At 38.8% G+C, this 26,218-nt stretch overlaps 1 protein-coding gene across 5 annotated transcripts in view; it reads left to right on the top strand.

Annotated features, from left to right (window-relative positions):
- The first annotated feature begins 1,610 nt into the window (after positions 1–1,610).
- The window catches only part of LOC132105831 (voltage-dependent calcium channel subunit alpha-2/delta-1-like), an 85,256-nt gene continuing 60,648 nt past the window's right edge, over positions 1,611–26,218 (top strand). For all 5 annotated transcript variants that reach the window (XM_059511264.1, XM_059511263.1, XM_059511262.1 and 2 more), the window contains exon 1: positions 1,611–1,916. In XM_059511264.1, the coding sequence (XP_059367247.1) occupies positions 1,810–1,916 (107 nt within the window). In that variant the 5' untranslated portion in view covers positions 1,611–1,809. The remainder of the gene's footprint in view (positions 1,917–26,218) is intronic.

Here is a 26,218-nt window from a genome sequence, read left to right as displayed (position 1 = left end):
AGCTCACCTCCCCTCAGCTGCATCCAGGCAGCGAACACTGCATATCTTTTCATAACATAGAAATCATAACCTTAGGGAGCAATCTAACCTGCAAAAAAAGTTACTAAAAATATATTTATATTGTCATGGAAGATTTATTTCCTCTTTGCCATTTGATAATAGACGCCTTTTTAAGAACTGAGATATTTGCTTTATAGTGACAATCTTTAAAAGTTAAAAAAATCTATCTAAATGTAATTCTCTCTCTCTCTCTCTGAGTTATATGGTCTTTACAAATGTTCTCAAAATGTCAGCCCAAAGAGTTATATATAATTGATTATATGCCTTTTATTTCTGAAACATTTTAGTTGGACACTCATAATTTATTAAACGCTATTACTCTCAGTAACAATGTTCTCATAATTTAACTGTGTGTGTTTGTTCCTGTCTGTCTCACTGACTGTCTGTCTATCTGTCAATCTGTAAGCATTTAGCAATAAGTGAGCCTGCCTGGGGCTGTGTACATACAATAAGATGCCAAATTCTACAGAAACCTACAGCTGCTTAATAGGTTGAAGATCATTATTACAAAATGTCAACTTGTTTACAGTGAAGAGTATCTTTATTTTTGAGGCAATAATAGCAGTTTGTTGTATTTAACTAAAACTGTATTTGAAGAGTTCATCTATCTATCTATCTATCTATCTATCTATCTATCTATCTATCTATCTATCTATCTATCTATCTATCTATCTATCTATCTATCTATCTATCTATCTATCTATCTATCTATCTATCTATCTATGCTCGTGATGCATCGCAGCGCGTACAGTATCTATTGTGCGGCGCGCGCTCCTTGTATGGAGCCACACGCGTGATGGAGATCGCGCGCAGATGGGTGGGGGCGTGTGGAAACTGATCCGCCACAGCGCGCACAGTCTAAAACAGACTAACTTAACGTACTGTCAAAGCGGAGCAGTGTTGCCAGACGTACGATAATTATCGTAGGCCTATTTGTAAGATAATTTTACGATCAATAATGAAAAAAAATCCCGTAATGTATGATAATTTCAGAATTTTATGAATTTGTATGATAGTAGGCCTATAGTTGCAGTCATAGGGCTTCTTTACTCATACAAGAAATCGGCTCATTACAGACACTCTAAATGCGTTCGTGTGCACCTGAGGGTGTGTTAAGAATGCAGGAGAGTGCCCTGCTTTAAAGCCAACGAGCACTAGTTGCAGTCCATTAACATCAACATCTGGCAACACGCAGGATTCCGATGACAGCGGCACAGATGTCGAGTTAACTGCACCACGCAGCAACAGCTAAATTCCTTCTTCACTGCACGCTACAAAGCAAGTGTTAAAAATCATTTTAATATGTTTTAATATGCGCCGCGACGCAGAAAGTCACTGAAAATAGTGGGATTGTATTTTGTCTCACTGCTCCCGTCCAACAATACGCCTTGTTATCTATTGTGGTAATTTGCAGGTCGTGTCAAAATATTCTTGGTTTAGAATAGATAAATAACTCTTTTGACTTTTGATAATTTTCTTCCAAATACGATAATTTTGAACTTCTGGTACGATACTTGGACATTTCCAATCTGGCAACACTGAAGCGGAGAGACACGGAAACGCCCCGCCAGTCTCCACATCTCTGGAGAAACATCTGAACTGATTCAACAGGGCACAGGCTGAAGTGGCTGGAGGGACCAAAAACATCTGAGATTTGTTTTTGGAAGTATAGCGGCGCTCATGGCGCCAGCTCGGCTGCTTTAGGAGGGTCACTTCAGTGGATTTCAGTGTGAGAAACTCGTCTGTTGGATGTCAGTCAGAAGAATAATGGATGCGTTCAGATTGTCCACTGCTAGTCTTCTAGTTCTGTCTTTATTCAGCTGTGGAAGCGCTATACAGTTTCCCGACTCCCATCTGTAAGTAGGCAGCGCAAAACTTGCTATTATTGTTATGACTTCTGAATTGTTTCACTTCTTACTATCAGCATTTTTGTTGGCTATAATTGGAGAGACTTTTACGTTTTTGTATTCCAAGAGCGGAAGATAGACCGGTACTCTTCAAGCCAGAAGTTGTGTTTACACAGGGACGTTACGCGCGTTCCGTATCTGCTTTTTTGGAGACAGTTGTTTGGAGATGCACATGCGTCAGAGCGACGTCTTTGAGCGTTGCGTCGCGTTTCAGTGGCGGTTTGTTAAGTTCTTTTTTCGCAATCGATTTGACACTTTTCTCCAATGCAATGTAGCCTACTTGTTCTAAAACAGTTAGCACAGCCATCAAGACTTTGTTTTTTTAGCTGGCGAAAGTAACAGCGTTCTAATAATTTTGGCCACCACTCAATGTGTGTTTGCTACATGATGAATTATCCTGAATTATGGATCTTGCCTTTAATTTACATCTGGAAGTGAATTTCATTGCATTTTATCTAGACTACATATTTGCTGCACTTGCATAGGAGAAAAAAAAATTAAGAGGTTTGAATCCATGCTTATAAAGCTCCTGTCTTAACATGTCCACAGGCCTCTTTCTTCCTGCCTCTTTCTTCCTTTGAGGCTTGTGTTGTTGTTCTGGACCTGTCAACAATGCTGCTGTTCCATTTGAAAATGATCTTGATTGTCCACCTGAATGATCTCAAACTTAAATTCTGAAGCAGGTGTGATAAATGTGTAAATGCTTAGGAAAACTGCATGTTTTTTTTATTGTTTTTTTGTGTCGAGTGTATGATTAACCAAATAGTTGTCAGTTCAGTTAAAAAATACACTATGATCATTTGATAAAATGACAAATTACAGAGTTTTGTTTGTTGCGTTTGGACAAATGGTGCATAAAAGTTTGTAATTTGTGTACAATTATTTACCCCCCCCCATAAATTTTAAGTATTAGTTGGTTGTATTAACTATTGTGAAAACATTTCAGAGTTTTGTGCACATTGTTTTGAGAAAATTATTTGCATGATTTGTAATTTGTATGAAATGAAGGAAAACGTTCAATGTGTTTAGGAAAATGACAAAGTTTGACATTGCTGAATATTTTGACATGCATTTCACTTGTCTTTTTTGTCTTATAGATCATAGTAACTGTGATAAAGTAATTTACCACCAACCGTATTTTTATTAAACATTTTAATAATGCTACAGAACTGGTCTCCCACCTAAATAGTTAATAACCATGTTTTCCCATGTTTTCATGTCTAAGTAAGTGACTTATTAATGTCCACTCCTACCGAAAGTCGTGACAGCAAATATAAATATTTTTTACGCACTGTAAATATATGTCTAAAAAAATGGTAATTTTTGTCACAGACAGGCTGGAATTGGACAGCATTATGAAAGTGACCCCTAAATCGTAAATCTTTTTAAATCGTAATTTCCCTTTTGTTTGAACTAAAACTGCCGTTTATCAGTCTCCTCAAACCCAGCTGACAATTCACAAACATGGTAATTTTACCTCGGATACCATAGTAAAGCAAGCTTTGTTTAAACTCGACAGAAACAAAATAAAACTCACCAAAACGGTCTTGGTTTGTCTTTCCATAGTTCCAACAATCATAGACTCTGTAATGGTTTGGGACCTGTCATTCTCCTTTTATTGAACTCCATGGATTTTACGGTAGTGAACAGAGTTTTAGCAGTGAACTTAAAAATTAAGTAAACAATTTGCATGGCTTATTTTGGACTTCAGCTTTGAGGGTGGAGATTATAACATTCGCTAGCTAAACTTGCAGTTTCATTTAACACTAAAAATAAGGTAAACTATAGAATAAAAAAACATAGTAATCTCTCCAGTCAGCAGCAGCTGTGTTCTCTCTGTGTGATGTGATGTCATGTTGCATGCTATTTACAGCAATCCTGTATTATTGCCTGGCGCATTACAGTCAGGGTATAGCAGGGTCACAGCAACACTAAAACATACTGTTAAATATTCCAGCCAAGTGAAAATTACCCAGAATGCAATATAAATTACAGTATTTTACTGTAATGTATAAATGTGGTATTGTAATGTAGGTTTGTACAGTACAGTGCTGCTAAAACTACAGCGATTTCTAACAACTGTTTTGAGAACAGTGACCTGAGTTTAATCCTCAAAATAGAACACAAAAATGACCACAGAAGTATAATAAAATTAGTTCATATGACACGTTTACGACATGTCGTGGAGATAAAATACAGGCAATATGTGATGAACAGATAAAGTAGATTTTTCTTAAAGTCTTGACCTATTTCTTTTTGGCATGTTTCGTCTCTGACATCCTATTCGTGAAAAAATAATTTATTTGAGTCAGATCTTTTAAATGAATCACGTTGATCCAACCAACCCCCCACCCCTCCCCCAATAAATAAATAAATAAATAATAAATACATGAAGTATATGATTGATCCGATTCTCAAATTAAACTCAAGGAAAAATGGAATAGTCTATATATATATATATATATATATATATATATATATATATATATATATATATATATATATATATATATATATATATATATCAAAACTTTTACCAACTTGATATTTTTCAAAGTACTGCAGAAGAAAGACATGTGGGTAATAACGTGATGCCGGAATTTGTGAGCTGTCCCTTTAAATCTTTCATATTATTTTTGTAATAAACTGTAAACTGTGTAATCTTTTAACAAATTGATTCACAACATGTTATGTGGTTTTATAACACCAGCCAGGCTGCTAGTGCCAGACAAGTGGTCATCAAAACCAGATGTGCCACCTGTGTCCTGTGAGTTATTTTTAGTTGAGCAGAGCCTCTAACAAGTGTAGAGTTGCTCGACCGTGCTCTCCATCCTGTCGCTGGCGTTAAACTACTGTACACTTTTTGGGTTTTAGTGTGTTTCACAACATCTTTAAACTGATATAGTTCCTCTCTATGACAGATTGGACACAAGAACAGCTCAAGGCATAGAAACAATCATCTGTCAAACGCAAGCAGTCAGATTCCACTCTTTGCTATAGATTGTTTGGGGTTGAGACAGAATTTGGTAATATGTAAATCACAGTCTGATGTCCTTAGGCCTGTGTCTGATCTGTGTTGTGAGCTTGTACCTGATCTAACAAGTTAAAATTGACTTGAAATCTAAATCTGGTCTATTTACTTGGTCTCGTTGAATGATTTGTTGGTTTACATTGTTCTAAATAGACAAAATAGTCATATTAATAGTCTTTAGTTAAAATGTAATAACTTGTTTTGTTTCTAAAATGACTTTCCATTTTAGCAGACATCACAAATTATGGCGCATTCTTGTATTTAACACCCATTTGCTTTCATGCAACAACCAAAACCCAAAAGATAAACAGATGTTCCTTCCTGCTTATATTATATTTCTCTGCGAAATGTCACGTTACATAAGTGATTTTTTCTTCCCTTTTCTTCCTGATCTGTGTGATTACATCTTTGTGCCCAAACTCTAACCTCCTAATGCCAGAGCCTGTCTGCTTCTGACTGCACTCTCCTCCCCAGTTTCCCTCGTCCCTTCTTAGTGTCTTGTGGCTTTTCCTGTGCTGTGAGGCAAATGATTAATGTCCTCACATCTGAGGCTGATGTCACCCGTTCCATCCGGAAAGCTTCTTGAGAGAAGCACAAAGCAGGTAGCGCCTCTATGCACTTTTGCCATTATTTAGATGTTATGAACTGTCATCTATGCTTCTGTAATGGTTTGGGACCTGTCGTCCTCCTTTTATTGAGCTTTCATGGCTTTCATGATAATAAACAGACTTTTAGTTGTGAACTTATACACTTTGCATGGCTTATTTTGAACTGAATTCATCTGCTTAATATTTTTATGCCAAAAAATGGCATCATCACTACCCTTCAAATGTTTGGAGTTAGTAAGATGTTTTAACATTTCTAAAATAAGTCTTTTATGCTCACAAAAGCTGCATTATCTGCTCCAAAATATTGTAAAATCAGCATTATTGTGAAATACCATTACAACTGAAAAATAACTGTTTTCTATATTCATATATTTTCCCATGAAATTAATATTTCTGATGGCAAAGCTGAATTTTCAACATAATTTATCCAGTCTTCAGTGTCACATGATTCTTTAGAATTTATTCTAATATGCTAGTTTGATGCTCAAGAAACATTACTTATTATCAATGTAAAAAAGAAAAAAAAAGTTCTTTAATTGATTGTTTAATGAGTAGAAAGTTCAAAATACAAAAAAATATAATTGTATTTACAGTAATGTTTGATCAAGATAATGCAGGAGACAGGGTGAAGTAAACATCAGAGATGCTTTGCCACAAGCTGCAACCGTAGGAACTATACTAACTATGGTGATGTAGATCTTCTGAGATGTCATTCCTTGGAGCATCCACGTTGTTGGAACCCTTGCGCATCATCAGCAGGGATCTCAGGGTCTCAGGTGTTTCGCCCCTTAACCGGAACACCTCGCCTGAGTTGGGCAGCGAAGACTGGCTAGCCTTCAACTGCAGAATGGTTCCAACTGTGGGCTCTCTTCAGCCACTGCCATCTTGAGCTGGACTCAGCTGCTGCAACTATATCCCTGGTGGCTTTTTTCAGCTGTTTAGACCCCAGGCCCATCCACTGGAGGAAATAGCGCACCGATTTTGCAGGGAACTCGCGGCAACCGACTTCGATAGGGTAGCTGGTTGCATGCCACCCTTTTACAGTACCTGGTACTTTGCTTTTTTCAGTTGGTAGGATGTGGCTTACCTTTCTTCCCAGGGCACCGTAAGCTCAGCAATTATGATGGTTTTTGTGCTCCTGGATAGCAGGACCATATCTGGTCAGAGGAAGGTTGCTGCCACGTCCTGTGGGAAGACAAGCTTCCTCTTCAGGTCCACTCTCAACTCCCAGTCAAAGGCTCGTTGCAAGGAAGAGGGTGGGTTCTTGGCCACCTTGCCTGTCTTATGAGCCTTGTCTCCTTCCCTCACAAAGGTTATGGTATCGGGCGGATGGGCCTGCTTGTTATTGGCTTTGACTCGCTGGTGTTCCATCCATTTTGCGATTTCTGTGAGGACCTTGTCGTGCCTCCATCTGTACCGCCCTTCTGCCAATGCCTTTGGACAACCAGTCAGGATGTGGTTCAGTGTACAGGAGACTGCTCCACATTGGTTGCATGATGGGTCTTCCTCTCCACCCCAGATCTTTATGTTTTTTGGTGTTGGCAACAGATCAGTCACAGAGCGCAGGAGAAAGCTCAGCCTTCCTTGGTTGATCTGCCATAGATCCTTCCAGATCCTGTGTCCTTCGACCCTGAGAGGCAAGTCCAATTGCTTTCACTTGACGCTCCTTCTCTGCTGCCTCACGGACTCTTTGCACCACGAGACCTCTTCTGGTTTTGGCATCAGCCCTGTTGCACCTCTTCCCACTGTAATGTCCAAAGCCCAGGCGTCCCTGGCATACCACATCCACGATTTCCTGGTGTTTCCAGTGAGATTCAGCTTCCATCACGGCTTGCTGGGGGTTCCACTTTCGGCCGCATTTGATGGTCTTGCTTGCATGTCTTACTTTCCCATCTACAGACGAAAGGAGTGTACTGACTGCCCTTGCCTTGGCAGCTTTAAACTCCTCGACCACCGATGAAACTGGCAGGGTAAGCTTGGAAGTCTTGCTGTACAAATTGATTGGGCTAAATGATGGGGGGACTCCCAGCCATTTCCGCAAGAACTTACTGAACAGTCTTTCCATTCCTTCCACCTGAGACACGGGAAAGTCATACAGTAAGAAGGGCCATTGTAGCCGTGGTATAATACCATATATTTTCCCATGAAATTAATATTTCTAATATTACAAAATTATTCTAATATGCTAGTTTGATGCTCAAGAAACATTACTTATTATCAATGTAAAAAAGAAAAAAGTTCTTTAATTGATTCTTTAATGAGTAGAAAGTTCAAAATACAAAAAATATAATTGTATTTACAGTAATGTTTTATCAAGATAATGCAGGAGACACAAAGTACTTAACACAGGAGAGCAAAGTACTTATTAAAACTGATAATTTGTACTACAAATGACACAAATAAACAATCACTGTGTAATTCAAACTGTCAAATGGTCAAAATGCAATCAAACTTATTTATGCCTCAGTGCATGCTGGGAAAGAGGGTGTTTTGGACTGTACAAAAGCATTTTCCTTGCTTGACATAAAAAAAAATTAAACGCATTACAGTGGAATGCAAAAGTTTGGGATAATAATTTTAACAAAATAAGAGAGATCATACAAAATGTATAATTATTTATATATATATATATATATATATATATATATATATATATATATATATATATAATTATACATTATATATATATATAATTTTTTTTTGTCTTGTGGACTAAATGTAAACATATTTAATGTAAAATACCTTACCCGGGACAGTACTAAATTTAAAAAAAAAAAAAATTAAAAATCCATCCATCCATCCATATATTAGTACTGCCCTTTGGAATCCTTGACTTTGAATCAGGACACTGAGGTTGTTTCTCAGCACGTGATGGATTCTTTGTCCATTAATCTTGATTGATGGTTCCCTCATGGTTCAGGTTTCTGGGATGACAGTACTGGATCGGTTAGCCTCTGTTCATCTTGGAATCACACTTCTACAACATTTGCGTCAGAGTCCTTGCCATGTTGTACATTTGACTTCAAGCATAATCAAATTTCATGCTTAAGCAGTTCGATACATGGGCCTTTCCTGTTTCTAGCCTTATTCTTCCTATCTCAGAGTCCAAAATGAGCATTATTTGCCCTTTGAAAATCAGCCGGCTCACAGTCTTTGTGGTGTGGGTTTAACTTTGAACTGCGGCTCCAGAGTTTTAGATCTTTCCAGAAAAAAAGATTTTGCTAGTACATTATGTGTTTGTGCTGTGCTTATGTGTTTAGGGGCAGTTTTTTTAACACCTTAGTTCAGCAGGAAGCCTTTTTGTAGTTATTTGCTGAGCCCTCTGAAAACAGCTGGGAGCAATTTTTGTCACTCAGACACTCGGGCAAAGTTAAAGCCCAGTCAGATTCTGGGTGAATGGCAGAAGACCAGAATGTTTAATGTATTTATTTATTTTTTTACACTTTAATTTCATTTAAATGTATATTTTATTTTATCATGTTTTATTTAATTTTATTTCTCTAATTGGAAAATTAGAAATCCCTCGGATGACAAAGGGGAGTTTTACACCGATTTAGACCGATTTGTGCTAAAGATACTCTAAATAACTGATTAGTGGATTCTTTAGGCTATTTGTGAGATCTTGTGGCTTTAAAAACAGGCAGTAAGATAACTTATTGATCTTCTGCAGCTCATAAGTATTGCATTAAAAATATCAGTGTTAATTCTATATTTACACTACTGTTCACAAGTTTTGTTTAATTAATACTTTAATTCAGCAAGGATGCATTGATCAAATATACATTGTTGCAAAAAAATCTTTTTCAAACAAATATGTTATTTCAGCTTTTTGTTTTCCACAAAAATCTTATGCATTTCTTATAGGATCATGTGACACAGCAAACTAGAGTACAGAAATATATTTGAAAATTTATTAAAATGTAAAATAATTACTTCAAATTGTAATGATATATATCATAATGTTGCGGTTTTTACAGCATCTGTATTAAAAAGAAGCCTTGGTGAGACCTATTTCAAAAACAGTTTATGTTATATATTATATCATAAAAGATTCACCTATTTATTTATTTACTGTGGGTTCTCAGTCTGTCTAGTTTAGAATTAGAGTTGTAATATAAGAAGTTATCAGTCACATGGCATTTACGGCTCAGGTGATTGGCTCAAAAATGTTTTTTAAAATGAGACCCAAAGCATAAAGATCCTGTTCTTCAGGGCCAAAAAAACTGCCATTGAAATTATTATTATTATTTGACAGAATGATTAACATTTGTATAACCACAGTCTTACTTCAAATACAAATTTGAGCTATATTAACCCATTGTTTTTTTTTGGTAGTTTTAGCAAAATCTTGGTTCATTTTCATACGTGAAGTGGACAGATTGATATCAATTTGACATTTTGCCCCACAAGGCCAATTTCACTGTTTATGACACTGATGCAGGGGAAGCTGTACAAAGTCCAGAACGAACAGTGAAGGACAGATGTGTGTGTGTGAATTTAGCTATTGGAGGGAAACAGTGGTTGAAGAGAAAAAAACATATTTTTAGGATGATAATAACTCAAGGAATGAAAGTTAAAAGGGTAGCAAATGAAAAAGATAATAAGGAATTTGTCCTGTCAGGTTGATATAATGTGTTATTAAATGAGGACTAAAAGTACATGTCCGCATGTGTTGCCATGGTTGTTGTATAGGGTTGAGATTAAGTTTAGTTAAGGTTAGAATATGATATGCTAACTTGCATTGGTGAACTTGAGATACCCTGGGCTTAACATACATGTGCATCTTAACGTCTGTTTATAAGACGTGTGCTATAGTGAGACAGACAGATGTCCTGACCATGAGTGAAGGAAGGAGAAAAAGAGGGACAGAAAGGAGGAGAGATGTATTTGTGGAGACAGCCACGGTTGCCAGAGGAGATTACTAATGTGTAAAGAAACCCTACACTCTCCTTGATGGACTCACTCACGCACATACTCACTCTCTGCCAGCTATCGCAGGATGCAGAAAGAGCATATTTAGATTTCGGCCTAACATTTAGGAATTCATTCTGACATAAATCAGTTTTAATCAGAAATTTCAATATCAGGACCTAAGGGAAGCTCAGTCCCGGGGGAGAAAGATCCATATTTTACATGTTCCACAAGACAGGCGTAGACAAAAATGTTACATCCAAAAAAATATGTATACTCTATATAGAGTATATTTTTATTGTAGTTTAATTCATTCCTTCCCCTTACCACAAAATCTGACCTTAAAGAGATTTTTTAGTTTATTCAAAAATTTATATTTTGTCATTAATTACTCGCCCTCAGAGTCGTTTCAACCGCAGAAGTCTTGTGTTCATCTTTGAAATACAAATAAATTTTTTTTATAAAGCCAAAGAAATTTCTGTCTTACCATGAAAATCAATTCAACCCAAATTTTTAAGCATCAAAAAGTTCATCAAGACATTATAAAAGTAATCCATATGAATTAAGCAGGTTTATCCAAGTTTTCTGTAGAGATACGATTTATAACATATTTATTTTAGGCTTTTAGTCACATATTGTTAAGTTTGTATTTATGAACTTTTTGAAGCTTTAAAGGTTTGGTTCAATGACTGCCAATCTCTCACCCTTTATTAATAATATCTTAATCTGTGTTTCAAAAATGATGATAGAATTGTTTTCTCAAAATTGATGTTTTGTCATCATATCATCACCCTAATTTTGTTCCTGAACCTATTTTCCAAAGAATGTCCAAGCTGCTCTTTATCATGAATTGAATGTTGAAGGTGAACTTTGACAGCTTAAATTTCCATCTATTCATTACAGATATCAATATAATCCCTTCAAAAGACTTGGAATATAGTGCATGGCTCATATGGGCCACTTTTGTGATACATGTATGCTGTTTATATTTATTTTTTTGGAGCTTTACCTCACAACAATTACAACGCGTGGAAACATTCAGTGATGTTTATTAAGAGTCAGGAGTGTAAACTTTTTGAACAGGATGATGATGTGTTGTTTACTTTAAATATCTTATTTTATTTTTTATTTTATTTTGTACTGCCCTTCAGAATCTACATATACAGGGCCTTGCATGAAGTATTCATACCCCTTAACTTTTTTCACATTTTGTTTTGTTGTTGCTTTACAACTTTATTACTTTTTTCCATATCTACACTATACACACCATAATGGTAAAGCGAAAAACTGGTTTTTAACATCTTTGCAAATTTAAAAGTAAAAAGGAAAGTGTGCTGGTAGCAGCAACATAACAAAACATAAAAAAAAATTAAGGGGTATGAATACTTTCGCAAGGCACTGTATATACAGTATATACTCTTATCAACCGGTTCAAAAAGTGGTATATGTTCAATAAAGACATGAAAGATTATAATGGTTTTTGTGTTGTTAAGTTAAATTAAGTTTGCCAATACTTGTGACATTGAAAATCAGAAGACATTTTATGACCAATTAATGTAGAAAACCAATGGATTCCAGTGGCCTCACATTCTTTTTCTTGGCCCTATATCTATTGTGTGCATGAAATTAGTGCCTGGAAGCACAGCTATGCGGGTTGGCTCCATTTCAACAGTTTCTAATAATACAACAGTCTGTATTAGGAGAACATCCCTGGTCGTTCACAATGTCACTGTGACTTTGTCTGGCTCCAGCCCCTCCTACCTTGGCACAGCGGGAACGAGAGCTGCACAAGTCGTGCTGACGGTACTGTGCTGAATATTGTGGGCACACAGAATTTGGGTTGCAGGTGTGTCACAGCGACAGCCCCATTGAACATTCTCCAGTCTTCTTTTATCTTGGGTGTCATTGCTGGTTAACAGAGCATGCAGATGCAGCACAATGAGTTACCTCAGATTAATGTGAGTTCCTAATAACATGATCTTATAATAGTCCTGCTCATATCAGTTGCTGGTAATGAATGAGTTAATATGAAATATTCATATGCACCGTTAATTACATTTTAGAAAATTGTGAAAATTCAAAATGATTCCCTTTGTCATTGCAATTTTTCAGAGAGTTTACCTGACTCACTTTCTCTCTCTCTTTCACACATTTCTCACGTAGAAAGAGATGAAACATGATTTACAGTTCTTGTATCTTAGTGGGATTGAATCAAACCACTTCTGTTCAAGAATCTTTGCCACTGACAGGGACAAAAAGCATATTCAAAGAATGAACTGCAACTGCTTTTAACATCGTTTGGTTGCATCTGTTGTCTGCATTAATTTAGCACTTGATTCATTAGAAAAAAAAATCCAAACATTGAGAATTATGAGTGCTAAGATGCAGTGGACAAGGTGTTTCCAAACTGGAGTTTTGCAATGTCCAGGAAATCCTATATATCCTAAATAAATAAATACATTTTGATATTATGGTTTCATTAAATTCAGAAATCATGAGAATAATCACTAGAGATTAATGTCTAATTAAAGCCATAGTTTAATAAATAAATATGTAAATAAACATAATAACATAACAAACAGTAACAAAATTAGTACATTACATACATTTATATAAAAAATATGACATTTGTTATAACTTTCACTGAATTCAGAAATCATTAGATTAAATGGTTATTTTATATTTTATCTATTAACAACCATAGTTTGATCAATAAATCAATAAAACATATCAGTTATAATTAACTAAAACTGATATTACTGTTTCAATAAATAATGAAATCATGATAATAATCACACATTTTTTAGAATTACTTTATATTGACAGTCATTTTGTTAAATAGATAGCTAAAGGATATTGTTAAAATAGTCCATGTGACATAACTGGTTCAAACCTTAATTTTATGAAAGATTGTCCGATTATAAAAAATTGTACATGCGTTTCTTAGCCTTAAATGTCTTAGTCGCATTGCTGTCTGTGCAGGATCAAATATCTTAATTTGTTTTCCGATGAATGAAGGTAATATAGGTTTGGAACAATGAGGGTAAGTATTTAATGGTCGAATTTTTGGGTGAACTATCCCTTTAAGAAATACTTTTCATTTATGATACTTTTTTAGTCACTAATCGAGTTGTATAGTTCATTTAATTAATTTAACAGTTTTAAATGTCAATTTATTTCTTAATTTGAAAAGTGATTTATTAAAGTAGTCATATGATGCAATTTCAATGTTTTCTTTCTCTTTCTCAAGCTCTTGGTGCATAAAGAAGATCTGTAAAGTTGCAAAGACTAAAGTCTCAAATCCAAAGAGATATTCTTTATCAAAGTTAAGACTCTGTCACGCCCCCCTAAAATGGCTCATTCAAACACCCCCCACATGTCTACTTAACTATGTGGAAATATTTGCGTAATGCCACCCAAATGTACACGCAAAGAAAGAAGGCATGGTTTCAGTAACCACAGTTAGTGTTGAAGCAGCCATGTCAGGGAGATGCTGTGTGTATCTAGGTGAATGCAAAAGCACTTTATTTGGCCTTCTGAAAGAAGATGCATTTAGTAATCTTTAAGATTACTTACAACAGAACAGCAACGCATTTTATGGACGACCGTTTCATGAACCTAGAAGAGGAGGTCATTCTGTTTTTGCTACAACAATTAGGTGCTTCTGAATCAGCTACTGCAAGTATGTTTTGTTATAAGTTTATTTGCTAATGTTCAAATGTGGAGTTTTGTGTGTGTGTGTGTGTGTGTGTGTGTGTGTGCGCGTATGCACTCTTAACTGTCCATGGCTTGTGTACTGCAAACACATATGAGCTTCATCACTGTGTCTGTCACACCACTGTTCCTCTTTTGGGCTTGAACTGGTGATAAAACTAAGGACATTATTAACTGTCTTTACATTTATTTTGAAAGATGGAGCTTGCGATTATGGAAAGGGGTGTTACATTTCCAATGAGTGCTTGTGTTGTTTGGCCAATCACAATGCACTGGGTCAGTTGGCCAATCAGAGCAGACTGCGCTTGTCAAAAGGATTTTGTAGAAAACGATGCGTTTGAGAGAGGCGGGGCATAGAGGACCTACAATAATGTACAGTATTTGAAAAAGAATGTGTTTTTTGAACATTAAAGCATGTCCACATATTCTGTTACACCAAAATACAAAAAATAATGATCTTTAAAAAAGCATCATATGACCCCTTTAATGTATTATTTAATGGCACATTTAACTACATCAATGATTTGAAGATTTGTTTACCTTTTTTAAAATAATACATGGTTGAAAATAAGGAAAGGATATACAGTACAGACCAAAAGTTTGGAAACATTACTATTTTCAATGTTTTTGAAAGAAGTTTCTTCTGCTCATCAAGCCTGCATTTATTTGATCAAAAATACAGAAAAAAATTTAATATTGTTATATATTATTACAATTTAAAATAATTGTCTTTAAATTTATTATACTTTAAATAAACATTTATTTCTGTGATGCAAAGCTGAATTTTTAGGATCATTATCACATGATCCTTTAGAAATCATTCTAATATGATGATTCATTATCAAAGTTGGAAACAGTTCTGCTGCTTAATATTTTTTCAGAACATGTGGTACTTTTTTAGGATACTTTGATGAATCCATCCATCCATCTTCTTCCGCTTATCCGGGGGCCGGGTCGCGGGGGCAGCAGTCTAAGCAGAGAACCCCAGACTTCCCTCTCCCTAGACACTTCCTCCAGCTCTTCTGGGGGGACACCGAGGCGTTCCCAGGCCAGCCGGGAGACATAGTCTCTCCAGCGTGTCCTAGGTCTTCCCCGGGGTCTCCTCCCAGTGGGACGCGCCTGGAACAGGAGTCCAGGAGGCATCCGGAACAGATGCCCGAGCCACCTCAGCTGACCCCTCTCGATGTGGAGGAGCAGCGGCTCTACTCTGAGCTCCTCCCGGGTGACTGAGCTTCTCACCCTATCTCTAAGGGATCGCCCAGCCACCCTGCGGTGAAAGCTCATTTCGGCCACCTGTATCTGGGATCTTGACCTTTCGGTCATGACCCAAAGCTCATGACCATAGGTGAGAGTAGGAACGTAGATTGACCGGTAAATCGACCTTTCTTCACCACGACAGACCGGTACATCGACCGCATTACTGCAGAAGCTGCACCGATCCGTCTGTCAATCTCCCGTTCCATCCTTCCCTCACTCGTGAACAAGACCCCAAGATACTTAAACTCCTCCACTTGAGGCAGGAACTCTCCACCAACCTGAAGTGGGCAAGCCACCCTTTTCCGACTGAGGACCTCGGATTTGGAGGTGCTGATTCTCATCCCAGCTGCTTCACACTCGGCTGCAAACCGTCCCAGTGCATGCTGAAGGTCCTGGCTTGATGAGGCCAACACGACAACATCATCCGCAAAGAGCAGAGACGAAATCGTGTTGTCACCAAACCTGACCCCCTCCGGCCCCTGGCTGCGCCTAGAAATTTTGTCCATAAAAATCATGAACAGAACCGGCGACAAAGGGCAGCCCTGCCGGAGTCCAACACGCACCGGGAACAAGTCTGACTTACTGCTGGCAATACGAACCAAGCTCCTGCTCCGGTCGTACAGGGACCGGATAGCCCTTAGCAAAGGGCCCCGGACCCCATACTCCCGGCGCACCCTCCACAGGCCGCCGCGAGGGACACAGTCGAATGCCTTCTCCAAATCCACAAAGCACATGTGGACTGGTTGGGCAAACTCCCATGAACCCTCCAGCACCCTGTAGGGGGTATAGAGCTGCCAGTACCCTGGCATAGACTTTCCCAGGGAGGCTGAGAAGTGTGATCCCCCTGTAGTTGGAACACACCCTCCGGTCCCCCTTCTTAAAAAGAGGGACCACCACCCTGGTCTGCCATCCCAGAGGCACCGTACCTGACTGCCACGCGATGCTGCAGAGGCGTGTCAGCCAAGACAGCCCCACAACATCCAGAGACTTGAGGTACTCAGGGCGGATCTCATCCACCCCCGGTGCCTTGCCACCGAGGAGTTTCTTGACTACCTCTGTGACTTCAGCTTGGGTGATGGACGAGTCCAAATCTGAGCCCTCAGCCTCTGCTTCCTCAATGGAAGACGTGACAGCGGGATTGAGGAGATCCTCGAAGTATTACTTCCACCGTCCAACGACATCCCCAGTTGAGGTCAACAGCTCCCCACCTCTACTGTAAACAGCGTTGGTAGGGCACTGCTTCCCTCTCCTGAGGCGCCGGACGGTTTGCCAGAATCTCTTCTAGGCCGACCGATAGTCCTTCTCCATGGCCTCACCGAACTCCTCCCAGGCCTGAGTTTTTGCCTCCACAACCACCCGGGCTGCAGTCCGCTTGGCCTGCCGGTACCTGTCAGCTGCCTCAGGAGTCCCACAAGCCAACCAAGCCCGATAGGACTCCTTCTTCAGCTTGACGGCATCCATTACTTCTGGTGTCCACCACCGGGTTCGGGGATTGCCGCCTCGACAGGCACTGGAGACCTTACGGCCACAGCTCCGAGCGGTTCCAGAGCCCAAGCTGTGCGTAGAGGTGAGGCCCACTATCGCTAGTCGGAACCTCTCAACCTCATGCACAATCTCGGGCTCCTTCCCCGCCAATGAGGTGACGTTCCACGTCCATAGAGCTAGTTTCCGTGTCCATGGATCGGGCTGTCGAGGCCCCGCCTTCGAATGCCGCCCGATTCTCTAAGCACCAGCCCCTTAAGGTCCCTCCTGTAGGTGGTGAGCCCACTTTGATGAATAAAAAGTAAAACAAAAAAAAAAGAAGCTATGTTTTTAAAATATAAATATTTTGTAATAACAATAAACACTACTGGTCAGTAATTTGGGGTCAGTAATTTTTTTCTTTCTGTTTTTTTTTTAAATAAAATCAATACTTTTATTCAGCAAGGATGTGTTAAATTGATAAAAAGTGATAGTAAAGAAAATATATTATTAGAATATATATTAGAATTTTTTTTATTTTGAATAAATGCAGCTCTTTTTAACCTTTATTCATCAAATATATTAGACAGCAGAACTGTTTCCAACACTCAATATAAATCAGAATATTAGAATGATTTCTAAATGATCATGTGATAGACTGGATGTTACATGTGACACTGAAGGCTGGAGTAATGATGCTGAAAATTCAGCTTTGCATCACAGGAATAAATTATTTTTTTTAAAGTATATTCAAATAGAAAACTATTATTTTAAGTTGTAATAATATTTCACAATATTACAGTTTTTTCTGTATTTTTGATCAAATAAATGCAGGCTTGATGAGCAGAAGAAACTTCTTTCAAAAACATTAAAAATAGTAATGTTTCCAAACTTTTGGTCTGTACTGTATATGTATATAAATACTTATGTATATAAATATTCCTAACAAATTAATGAGAACTTTGAAGAAGAAATCTGTATAAAAATCTGAATTTATCTATTCTGTCATTTAGGCTACTCGCTGACTCCAATTAATAAGAAATGTTTTTTTTTTCTCCTGCTGAACACAAAAGAAGATTATTTTCAAGAGTTTGGGGAACCAAACAGTTGACTTCCAAAATATTTTTTCAACATCTCATTGATTACTGTGATAAGGTGCCACCTTTGCGATAAGTTTGTGAAATTCCATCCTTCTTAGAAATTTCATGGTCAACTTTAAGTATTATAACTGGAAAGTGGAAGCGTTTAGGAACAGCAGACCATGTAAAGTCACAAAGATGGATCATAGAGGCGTATGGTGCACAGAAGTCGCCAACGCTCCAGTTGATACAAAATATTTGAAGATTATTGAATATCAACAGTAATTTCAACACCTAACTCCCTGCTTTATGAAATGGATTTCCTTGACCGAGCAGCTTCATGCAATCCTCACATCACAAAGGTGGAAATCACTGATGTCTTCACAGACATCTCACTAAGTCAGGCTGTTGTCCAAACATGCTTCAAAGCTACCACCATCATTCCAGTCCTGAAGAAGCCGTTTCCATCCTGCTTCAATGACTACCAGCCAGTTGCACCTACTCCTATTCTCATGAAGTGCTTTGAATGGCTAGTCATGCACCATATCAAGTCTGCCCTCCCCCACTCTCTGGACCCCTTCCAGTTTGGTCCGTGTACGTTTTAATAGTTTGTTTTCCAATTTGAAATGAAATAAGCAAATAAGCAGTTTTTTTTCAAAACAAGATATATATGTGTGTGTGTGTGTGTGTGTGTGTTCAGTTTCTGGTCTCATTGACTTCCATAGTATATATATATATATTTTTTTTCCGACTATGGAAGTCAATGAGACCAGAAACGGTCTGGCTACTGACATTCTCCTAAATATCTTCCTTTCTGTTCAGCAGAAGAAAGAAATTTGTACAGGTTTTGAAACAATATGAGGGTGAGTATATGATGACAGAATTTATTTTAAGTGGAGTATCCTTTAACAAGTGAACTGGATCAAGTTCCTGTGGAATAAAAAATGTTCTCGATGGCATGCATTGTTTCTCGTTTTTATTGTTTAAAGGAGTCATACCCTCGATACCTACTGCTGTATTATAGTCTTTCAGGCCCTTCTAAAAAAGAAAAATGGAAAAAAAAATAAACACAGAGCTCCTCAGACCCTTATCTCTGTAGGCATTATTGTCTCGCGAGATCTGATGCAATATTTTGGCTGTCGTGGACGGTCATTATAATAATGCAAATGAGGGGCACGTTGATTGGTTGCAGGAAGGAGGGGGGTTGACACCGCAGGTAACGCTTTAGCATATCATTACAAACTGACATCATGGCGCAAGTTGTGAATGAACGCGACCGGCTTCCCGGCAAGCGCCGTTTAGGGCTTAAATCAAACTTCATTCATGCACACATATGAAACACGCTTGCATATATACTAAGTACTAGTCACACATACATGTATATGAACTATCTACGCACATAAAGTTACTCATATGAGACGTGAGCACAGCACACACACACAAATATAAGACGTGAGCACACACACACACAAACTAGACGGGGCCTCATGTAAGCGTTAGGCAATAAATAAACAATAACCGAATTCATGATGATCTCAGTCATTTGTTTTTTGCAAAGTACGTTAGCAGCCATTCCCCATACCTCGAAGCTAATACTCCCGCCAGAGTTGTGCCTGGACGCGTTCATTGAACGATAATTCATGAACTCGTTCATGTATTGGACTGAACTGAACGTACCGCATTACTGCCTGATGAACATTACTGTGAACTTGTTCATTCTGGTGTCTGTGAACGCCACGCTCTCTCAGTTTAACTTCGTTCAGTAGGATGCCAGATTTCTATAAAGCATTCCAGGCGAAATCCCACCTAAAACCCACCGTAAACCGGCCTTAATATGTAGCGGAAAAAACACCCAATCTGGCAACGCCAGACTCTCTCGTTCAAAGTCGTTCATCAAAATGAACAAATCTTTTTTCGAGTCATTTCGTTCATTTAAGGGGCTTTAAATGTTACTATTAACTGGCAAATTCCCCGAACACATCAACCTACGCAATCTTGATCATATTCTGAATTAAGAAATCATTATAATGCAGTCAAAAGTCCGTTTACAGGGAACATAAATAATTACTTCACCTCCAGTCTTTCGTTTATTTGTCTAGTGACAGACGCAATAGCATACAATAGCCACATTAGCAGTTATGCTGTTTGTTACAGTAGAGCAATAAAAACACAGTCTTACCGTTTCAATTGCAGGCAATTTTGGTGGAATGGCGCTTTTCCCGAGCTTCGATGCCAACTTCGCCTGATATTGCCCCAAATTTGTGAAGGATTTCGGCGTACAATGTTTAGCACAAACACGTAACGATAAACCAGTGGAAGGGTTGAAGGAACCGCGTCATTAAAAATGAATTTAATCCACTGGTCTCTGATAGCTAGGTCCGTTCTCCGGGGCCACCGGAGGAGTTTTGAGATCTGTAGTCAAAAAATACATGACCCTCCCTTCGCCAGCAATAATGTTTTCTATGACCCTCCAAAATGATTGTGAAAAAATACATGACCCTTCCCAATAATTTATTGATTACTTCTGGTTTGCGCCTGGCTGTTGATGTTCAGATAGCCATTGTTGTTTTATAACCATAAACTCCTGCTTTCTCATCTTACTAGGGCTGTAACGATAGACCAAACCTACCATTCGGTTCGTATAACGGTTTTGATTTTAGTGACAGACGCAATAGCATACAATAGCCACATTAGCAGTTATGCTGTTTGTTACAGTAGAGCAATAAAAACACAGTCTTACCGTTTCAATTGCAGGCAATTTTGGTGGAATGGCGCTTTTCCCGAGCTTCGATGCCAACTTCGCCTGATATTGCCCCAAATTTGTGAAGGATTTCGGCGTACAATGTTTAGCACAAACACGTAACGATAAACCAGTGGAAGGGTTGAAGGAACCGCGTCATTAAAAATGAATTTAATCCACTGGTCTCTGATAGCTAGGTCCGTTCTCCGGGGCCACCGGAGGAGTTTTGAGATCTGTAGTCAAAAAATACATGACCCTCCCTTCGCCAGCAATAATGTTTTCTATGACCCTCCAAAATGATTGTGAAAAAATACATGACCCTTCCCAATAATTTATTGATTACTTCTGGTTTGCGCCTGGCTGTTGATGTTTAGATAGCCATTGTTGTTTTATAACCATAAACTCCTGCTTTCTCATCTTACTAGGGCTGTAACGATAGACCAAACCTACCATTCGGTTCGTATAACGGTTTTGATTTTAGATTTGAAAAAAATCTTGTTTTTGTTTTTGTTTTTGCTTTTGCGGTGTGACTCGTTCAACATGTGGGTGACGCTGCCAATAAAGCATCTAAAAGCTGTCACAAAGGACCGTCAAAAGTAATGATTATGAATCAAATATAGCAAGGAGACATTTTAATTGTTTATTAATAAACACGTGTTTTCTGTGTCGACTGCTGTTGATGCTGACTCGCGATCTTCGCAGTAGTGAACGCTCCAGAAAGAAATGCACATTTCATACGGAGTAGCCTTTCGTTTCTGCTTATTTCATATCAAATTGGAAAACAAACTATCAAAACGTACACGGACCCAGTTTGCATATCGGTCCAACCGCTCGACCGATGATGCCATTGCCACTGCCCTCCACTCAGCACTCATACATCTAGACCTCTGGCAGTGCGGGTCAGCAGTAGCACATCCAGCACCATTACACTGTACACTGGGCATCCCCAAGGATGTTTGCTGAGCCCCGTCCTCTTCACTCTGCTGACACACTACTTCACATCATCACACAACTCCAACTTCTTCATTAAGTTTGCAGGTGACACAACTGTATTGGTTCTCATTAGCAACAGAGATGAGACAAACTACAGGAGCGAGGTGGGCCACCTGGCCGGGTGGTGCAGTGAAAACAACCTCTCTCTGAATGTGGAGAAGACGAAGGAGATTGTTGTTGACTTCAGGAGAGTGCACACTGAACACTCTGAACCTCAACAGTGCAACTTTGGAGAGATTGAGCAGCACCAAGTTCCTGGGTGTGCACATCACAGAGGACCTCTCCTGGACTGACAACACCACAGCTCTGGCCAAGAAAGCACAGCAGCATCTCTACTTCCTCCGCAAACTGAGAAGAGGCACCATCGAGGGCATCCTGAAGAGCTGCATCACTGTGTGTAATGGTGCCTGCAACGCATAGTGAGAGCAGCTGAGAAGATCATTGGTGTCTCTCTCCCCTCCCTCCAGGACATTTATGGAACCCGTCTCACCTGTAAAGCCCTCTGCATCGCAGGTGATCCCACCCAACTGTCACACAGCTTCTTCAGTCTGCTGCCATCAGGGAGAAGACTGCGGAGTCTCCAGGCCAGGACCGACAGACTGAAGGACAGCTTCATTCATCAGGCTGTCAGGAAGCTGAACTCCCTCCCGACCTTGCCTTCCCTCCCCTCTTTTACCCCAGGCACCACTGAACTCTGAACCCCCTCCCCTCTTCCCCACCTCCCTAGCTCCCACATTCCCAGGTCCTTCCACTCCCCCCTCCCACTAACAAACAGTGCAACCTGTCCTTTAACCAATACGCCCGTATAGGTCATTTGTCCAAATCCCTGAAATACGACCCATCAGAGCATATACTACAATTGCGCCCCTATCGGCATCAGGACATTTTCATATTAATGTTTTGTACTCTTTTATTTGCATGATAATTCAGGTTTCTTTTTAATAACCAATTACTTCATAATAACCTTATCTGCACTGTTTGTTTACTTCACTGGTTTGCACTCTATCTACCATGTGCCTTGTGCTGCTTTATTTAACTGTATTTTTATTTTTAATTTGAATTAAATTTTTTAACATGCCCTTATTTGTAAAGAGTTATTTTATAATAAATCTGTATCTATCTGTATTTATATGTTCTACTGTTAGTGTTATCTGTATTCACCAAGGGTCTGGGGGTAAAGGAATTTTAATTATCTGTATGTATGTGCTGTACATGTGGAAGAATTGACAATAAAGCAGACTTGACTTGACATCGCCACAATACCAAGCACCTGCTTGGCAGTTTGACAGGCGAGTCTGGGTTTGGCAGATGCCAGGAGAATGTTACCCATCTGACTGCATTGTGCCAACCTTAAAGTTTATTGAGGGAAGAATAATAATATGGGGTTGTTTCTCAAGGTTAGGCAGGGCCTCTTACATCCAATGAAGGGAAATCCTTATGCATCAATCTACCAAGACATTTTGGACAATGCTATGCTTCTAATTTGTGGAGATTCCAGCATGATCAACTCAGTATTAATGTCTATGTATTTAGAATGCATTGTATTTAGAATGTCATTAAAGTTCCTTCTGGTGTAATGGACAGGTGCGTGTGTCTATTTTACTCATCCTTATTAGATGGATGCAGTGTGGTCATGCAATGAAATTGTGGCCTAAAATGGAGCATGTTCATTCTTTCTTGACTTTGCTAAACTATTTTTACAGACTCTAAATTGGTTCATAGTTTACAGTTGCAACATTCGGTAAAGGTCAGAACTGTAAAAAAGGTTGTTTTTTTGTTTTTGTTTTTTACAATGAGTAAAATATATATTAAATATATTATTATTACATTATTATATTTAGTGCTCTAAATATTAAAGTTATAGGCATATAAAGTCATATATTTCCAAGGTATTGGAGATATGTAGGTCTAATGTGGCTCTGAACATAGAAACAGCACTCACTTCCTCAGGGAGTATAGTTAAAATAGAGAAACAGGGCAAGAGAGAGAGAGAGAGCTTGTGTTCAATATGGTACAGTCTTAAACTTATATGTAAGCAGTTCCAGCCACTTATTTAGAATTTTCTATTCATCAAAGAAAAAAAGTATCACTGTTAATGCAAAAATATTACGCAGAATAATGTTTTTTAGATTGATAATAATTAGAATTTTTCTTAATCAAGATATTAGTGTGGGCCAGTTGGGAACTTTGCACAGTTATTTTCACTTACTCTTTCCTTTATTAAAGTAAACAAAATTCCAGCTGAGCAGAGTTCACAGAAACTGATTGTTTCAACTTGTTTCCTAATGTAATTTATGAATATATATGTTGCTGATTTTGATTATGCAATTTTACAAGGAAATTAAGTCTGAAGTCTTAAATGAGTGAAAGCGTTTCATAAACTATTACAGTATGTAATGTTTTACAGCTCGCTGGGTCGCCCCTGCCCCCAGCTTCCCTTTCCAGAGTACTTGGAGGTGGGAGGGACCAAACAGGATCTTATCTCAATTTTCCATTCACTGCTCCAAGTTTCCATCCCTCTTTTTTCATCTATTTTCCCCCAAACCATAGCACTATACTTCTATGTGCTCTGTTTTTATAGCTACTGTGGTGGTTGTGATCATACTGCTGTTGTAATGTCATGAAGAGAGTTTCAATCGAATTTCATCAGTTAAACCAAGAGGGACTGGCAGCCTTTTCCCGTCTTCATATGCTGTTGAATGAGCTACATTCTGATCCATGACATTGATTAGTTTCGATGAATCATCTCACCAGAAGGAATCAGAGAGAGGAATTGATTTGGCATAAGGCTTGTTAGGGTTTGAACAGTTTTTTTGTGCATAAATTATTATATTATTTTTTTCCTCTAGAAAGAAGAAAATTAAGCTGCTGATACTGATGCAGATTTCTTTGTCAAGTTGTTAGCTATGAACTATGTAGAGTCACTTATCAATCAGATACTTCACTGTGTTTTTTTTCCACTGTGATATTATGGATAATTATATAGCTGAAAAATATTATATTTCTGTTTTTATTTATCACTTATTTTTTGTTATTCAAACTTTAAAATGCATATATAATTAGCCTAATCATTTAATTGATATATTTATTTCAACCTCAGCTGAACCTGTAATAAGAGCTATCGGCGAAACACATCTGGCCAACACATATTTGCATTCTAGAGAAAGTCAGAGGTTTCTTTATACAGTGTGTTTTTGCAGCTTTGAGCAATGTAGCCAATCACAGACATTTAGATTTCTTGAAACAGTCAGAGGTGTTGAAGTCAGAATCCACTGACCATTCAAAACACCAAAGTTTTTGATCAAAACTTAGTTTTCATTTTAATAAAGTGTTGACACGAAATAAGAGATTCATTGTGTAGTGTAGAGTGCCTGATTATAATGGAACTATGTGAGAAACTTTAACTCTAAATGACACAGGCTGATAGGTGTGCTGAAATAACAGGAGGATGCAAGATGCAAGTAAACTCAGTTTATTGAATTTAGGACAGATGTAAAGACACCGGTCGGGGACAAACACTCAGGTGGGAATTGAAGCAAGGACGAGATGGCGATCCGGTGGTAGTGCGGTAAAGAACGTGCTCGAGAAAACCAAGGAACCGTGGAACATCCAGACGAAGAACTAAAGCAGACGAGGCACGAGAACAGGACACACACCGAGGAACAACCACAACGATCTGACAACATGAGAGGGAAATTACTGGGCATATAAAGGAACTGGAATTCATGACAGCTGGTGAAACTAATCAACACAACGAGTAACCACACCCACCCAATTACACTCACGCAGACACATCAGATGAGACAGCCGATTCATGAACCGTGACAGTACCCCTCCCCCTAGGAACGCCTCCTGGCGTTCCCAGACAACCTTTCCTGTCGATTGTAATCATTGATAAGGGAGTGATCCAGAATGTCTCTAGCAGGTACCCAACTTCTCTCCTCCGGACCGTAACCCTCCCAGTCCACCAAGTACTGAAATTAGCGTCCCCTCCGTCTCGAGTCCAGAATACGGTTTACCAAATATGTGGATTTCCCATCTACGAGTCGCGGCGGGAGGGGAACCGGGGCATGCGGATTAATGTGAGAATAAAACACGGGCTTGATATTAGACACATGGAAGGCGGGGTTAATTCTCCTGTACGCAGGAGGGAGTTTGAGTCGGACTAATAATCTTGGTGACAGGAAACGGGCCAATGAATTTGGGAGCTAACTTGTTAGACACGGAGCAGAGAGGAATATTCTTGGTAGAAAGCCACACTTTTTGACCCACGACGTAAACGGGAGGCCTTGACCGGTGGCGATCGGCCTTGGCCTTCATGCGCCCCCCTGCTTGGAGTAGAGTCTCACGGGCTCTTGTACAAGTACGGCGGCACCTCTGGACGAACGCGTGAGCGGAGGGGACCACGACCTCGGATTCCAGACTCGGAAAAATTGGTGGCTGGTAACCTAAACTAC

The sequence above is a fragment of the Carassius carassius genome, chromosome 26 (genome assembly GCF_963082965.1).
Source record: "Carassius carassius chromosome 26, fCarCar2.1, whole genome shotgun sequence".
Classification (NCBI taxonomy): domain Eukaryota; kingdom Metazoa; phylum Chordata; class Actinopteri; order Cypriniformes; family Cyprinidae; genus Carassius; species Carassius carassius.
Note: the sequence above shows the minus strand (reverse complement) of the source record. Positions and strands in the feature narration are given on the sequence as shown.